Source organism: Sciurus carolinensis, chromosome 2, assembly GCF_902686445.1.
Source record: "Sciurus carolinensis chromosome 2, mSciCar1.2, whole genome shotgun sequence".
NCBI classification, from domain to species: domain Eukaryota; kingdom Metazoa; phylum Chordata; class Mammalia; order Rodentia; family Sciuridae; genus Sciurus; species Sciurus carolinensis.
In genome coordinates this window covers 139,816,893-139,821,558 of record NC_062214.1, presented here as the reverse complement: position 1 = coordinate 139,821,558, position 4,666 = coordinate 139,816,893, and the positions used below count along the sequence as shown (strand labels likewise).

General features: G+C 32.4%; 1 protein-coding gene across 1 annotated transcript; it reads right to left on the bottom strand.

Annotated features, from left to right (window-relative positions):
- Positions 1-416: 416 nt before the first annotated feature.
- On the bottom strand, positions 417-4,333 carry LOC124976579 (GTP-binding protein SAR1a-like). The gene is given in 4 exon segments (XM_047539387.1): positions 417-778; positions 781-802; positions 805-959; positions 4,252-4,333. Coding segments are annotated over 4 exon segments (621 nt in total).
- Between the last annotated feature and the right edge of the window lie 333 nt (positions 4,334-4,666).

Here is a 4,666-nt window from a genome sequence, read left to right as displayed (position 1 = left end):
GGTCTTGTGTGATTAGTTTCTTTCACTTAGCATATTATTTTCAGGGTTCATCCACATTGAATCATTTAAAATTGCTTGATTTCTTTTTATGACCAAATATATTATGGATATAAAGATAAAATACAATAGAAGTGGTAAGATAATTTAAAACATTTAATACGCCAAATTTTGTTTCTACTCATCTGTCACTGGAAATTTGAGTTGTCTCCACTTTTTGGCAAATGTGTTCGTAACAGTGCTGTTATGAATGTTCATGTATATGTCCCAGTTTGAGTACCTGTTTTTAATTATTTTTGTTATATGTCTACAAGTGGAAGTACTGGCTTGTGTGGCAATTCTTTGTTTTATTTTTGGTGAGGAAAACTCTTAAGCCCACTGTCCAAATATATGCCGGGAGAGCCAGCAATAACCCTTGCTTAGCCTTGCTTCAGGAGCACTCTGCACTTGGGGTGGGCATTAAATTCTTTCAAAGTCACATTTGTGATCTTCCTCTTTCCTATATTCTGTTCATAAAGCCCAAATATCACATAAAGGTTTTTTTCTTTTTCTTTTTTGCTGATTGCATCTTTTCTGCTGATATTGTTACCTCGGATAGGGATTTTCATATTGTATGTTTCATCATTCATTAAAACATTAATCTCAACTTTGGATTCCATCGGGTGGATATGACATGCACAGCCCATCAGAAAGACAATTCCATTAATTGCTGGAAGATAATTTTTCCAAGTCTGACATACTTGCTTATGACCACCAAGAACAAAAGTTGTAAACGTCATTTTGCTATTATCAGCTCTTCTGATGTCAGGGGTGTGTTGGAATATGTTGGGTAAATATGTCATGTTTGAGCATGTGAAAAAGACTGATTTTGCCCACACCATTCAAACCCACAAACATTTTTCCAGATTTCTTGAAGAGTCCACTTTTTAAGTCAGGTTTCCTTTGTCGTTGAGTTGTAAGAACTCTTTATGTGTTATAGATACTGAACCCTTATGAGATATATTTCTCACAAAAATGTCTTCCATTCTCTTTTCACTGTATAGATAGAGATAGATGGGCATAAGTTTTTGATTTTAATAAAATCCCATTTATCTATTTTTTTTTGTTGCTTGTGAATTTGGTGTTACATTTATGAAACCATTGCCAAACCCAAGACCAGGAAGATTTACTAGGTTTTATTGCAATAGTTTTATATTTTTAACTTTTCAGCTTTTTCTTTGGATCCACTTAAAGTTAATTTGGGAGGTAAGTGAGTTAAGAGGAATGAAATAAGTGTTCAATTTCATTCTTTTGCATGTGGTTGTTCAATTGTTTCAGCACCATTAGTTTAAAAGGTTATTCTCCCATCAAATGATCTTGGCACCTATCCTGAAGATCAGTTGACCATAGGCATGTGGGTTTATTTCTGGACCCTGAGTTCTGTTCCATTGATCTATATGTCTATATTTATGTCTATTTTTATTTCAGTACTCTGCTGTTGATTACTGTAGCTTTGTACCAGGTTTTGAAATTGGGAAGTATGAGTCTTCCTATTTTGTTCTTCATGATGTTTTGGCTATTTTGTGTCCCTTAAAATTCTGTATAAATTTTAGAATCAGTTTGTCAATTTCTACAAAGTTATCACTCAAAATTCTAATAAAGATTACATTGAACCTCTAGGTCTCTTTGAGTAGCATTGCCATATTAGCAATGTTAAATCTTCTAATTCATGAACATTGAATGATTTTTCATTCATTTAGATTATGTTTAATTTCTTTCGATAATATTTTTCATTTCAGACTATAAGTTTTGGCATGTCTTTTTGTTAAATTTATTTCCAATTTTATTTTTTATTATTGATGTTATTATAAATGGAATTGTGCTTAAATTTCATTTTAGTTTATCCATTGCCAGTGTATAGAAAAGTGATTTTTATATATTGGTCTTGTATCTTGCAACTTTGCTGTACTTATTCATTAGTTCTAATAAATAGGTTTTTTTTTTCTTTTCTCTCTGGTGGATACCTTAGATATATATATATGTGTGTGTGTGTGTGTGTGTGTGTGTGTGTGTGTGTGTGTGTGTTTTGAGTGCTGGGAATTGAACCCAGGGTCTTGTGCTTTTGAGTCAAGCACTCTACCAACTGAGCTACATCCCCAGCCCATCCTTAGGATATTTTATATATTATATCATGTTGTCTGTGAATAAAGATAGTTTTATTTCTGGATAATTTTAATTTATTTTTCTTGCCTAATTTCCCTGTCTAGAAACTCTTATATGGCATTGAACAGAAGTGGTAAGAGCAAATGTCCTTAACTTGCCTTTAATCCTATGGGGAAAGCAATCATCTTTCACCTTTAGTATTATTTTATCTGTGGGGATTTATTGTCTACCCTTTCTCAGGTTGTGGATGTGTTCTATTCAGAGTTGAGTGTTTAAGTCATAGAAGGGTGTTGGATTTTATCAAATGCTTTTCTACTTCTATTAAGATAACTGAGTGGTTTCAAATTTTTATTCTGTTTAGGTGTATTACTTAATTGATTTGGGGGTGTTAAACTAATCTTGTATGCCTAGGATAAATTCTACTTGGTCATGGTGTATAATTCTTTTCATGTGTTGCTAGATTCAGTTTGTTAGTATTTTTTTTTAAAGGATATTTGCCAAAAGCATAGAAGATATTGGTCTGTGGTTTTCTTGACTTGTGATTGGTTTACCTCATCTTGTCATCAGGGTAACATTGACCTTATAGGATGGAAGTGTCCCCCTTTCTGTGTTTTAGAAGGGTTTGTGAATTCTGAGGGTTTGTGAAGAATTTAGTATTCATTTTGCTTTACAAGTGGTTCTGGAATAATGGTAAATTCTTTTAAAATAACAAGTGATGTATCTGACAAAGCAAATTCCAATTGGATTAAAAAGAATTCATCAATGAAAGCATCTGGGTTTGGATATTCTTTGTGGGTTTCGATTAGTAATTTAACCACTTTTTAAATTATAGGTCTATTTGGGTTGTCTATTTTTCTTTGGTCTGTTTTGACAGTTCTTGTCTTTCTATGAACTTTAATTTAATTAATTTAATATATATATTTTGTATTGATACTATCCTTTTACTTTGAAAAATCTGTACTATTCAAATACGTGGAATTCTCCTTTATTTTTATTTATTTAAAAAAAATTTTAAATTTTTAAAAATTTTATTTGTTCTTTTTAGTTATACATGATAATAGACTATATTTTGACACCTTTATAGAAATATGGAGTATATTTTATTCTAATTAGGATTCCAGTCTTGTGGTTGTACATGATATGGAGATTCATTGTGTATATTTACATAAGTAAATAGAAAAATTATGTAAGAGTCATTCTACTGTCTTTCCTATTCCTGTCCTTTCTCCCTTCCCTTCATTTCCCTTTGTCTAATTCACTGAACTTCTATTCTCTACCCCCTCCTCCTACCACTTGTTGTGTGTTAGCATTCACGTATCAGAGAGAACAATTGACCTTTGGTTTTGGGCATTGGCTTATTTCACTTAGCATGATAGTCTCTATATTTATTTACTGGAGAATGTAATAAAGTCATTCTTTTTATGTCTGAGTAATATTCCATTGTGTATATATACCACATTTTCTTTATTCATTTGTCATTCTTTTTGTTCTGTAGGGTTGACAGTGATGCAGCCTCTTTTATCTCTTATTTTAGTAATTTGAGTATTATCTCTTTTTGGTCAATCTAGCTCAAAGTTTGTCAATTTTGTTTTCTCTCTTTTAAACAGATATAATTTCACCTACATATTCCTACCTCCCCCCGTCTCTTTCTCTTGTGTGTGTGTGTGTTACATTACTTTTTAATCTAAATGGAGTTCACTGTGGCAGATATAGGGAAAGATTTCATTTAAAAAAATTGACCATTATTCTAGCACTACTTCCTGAATAATTAAATTTTCTCCATTGATTTGAAATACCACTTAATTTTACCCTGAACTTTTACATATGCTATGGGTTATTTCTAGGCTTTCAATTTTTTGTGTAATTATTTCTACCAATTCTTATAAAAGATATCACACTTCTTTTCTTATGATTTTCATGTAATAAAAACCCGTCTAGTATCTGGAAAAGAAACTTCCCTATTCATTCTTGCTGGCACCTAGACTCCTGCGTCTACTGAATGTTACCCTGGAATTATCTTTGAGATTTTCCTTATGACAGTGTTTCTTGGATCTTTTTCTTCTTCCTCTCCTCCCCAGATATGGTTTCATTTCAAAATAATCTCTTACAAACCTGTCTCATCCTTCTCCATACTTCTTGTAATTAGAACAATTATCTTTGGTTTGATCATATCCACTTCTTTCTTAGACACCATCGTGATTCCCTCCCAATTGCTCTATTCAGTCAAATGGAGCTTCACTCTGATTCCAAACATTTCTTCATTTGTTATCCAGGAGCTCTGCTTCCTCATCACCCCCCAACCCCAAACCCACATACTATTCCCCAATCCCCCAATTTGTATCCCTCTCCTACTACCTATTGCTTTACAATTTCTATTGTATAGTAGATATATATTACCTACATTCCAGTATAAAATAGAAATTATATGGAGAAATAAACAAAGGTATTTGTATTCCTCACTTTAGCAAAACAGAATTCACTGCCACACACAAGTCACCTGTGTTTTCCTGCGGGTGATTGCAGATAC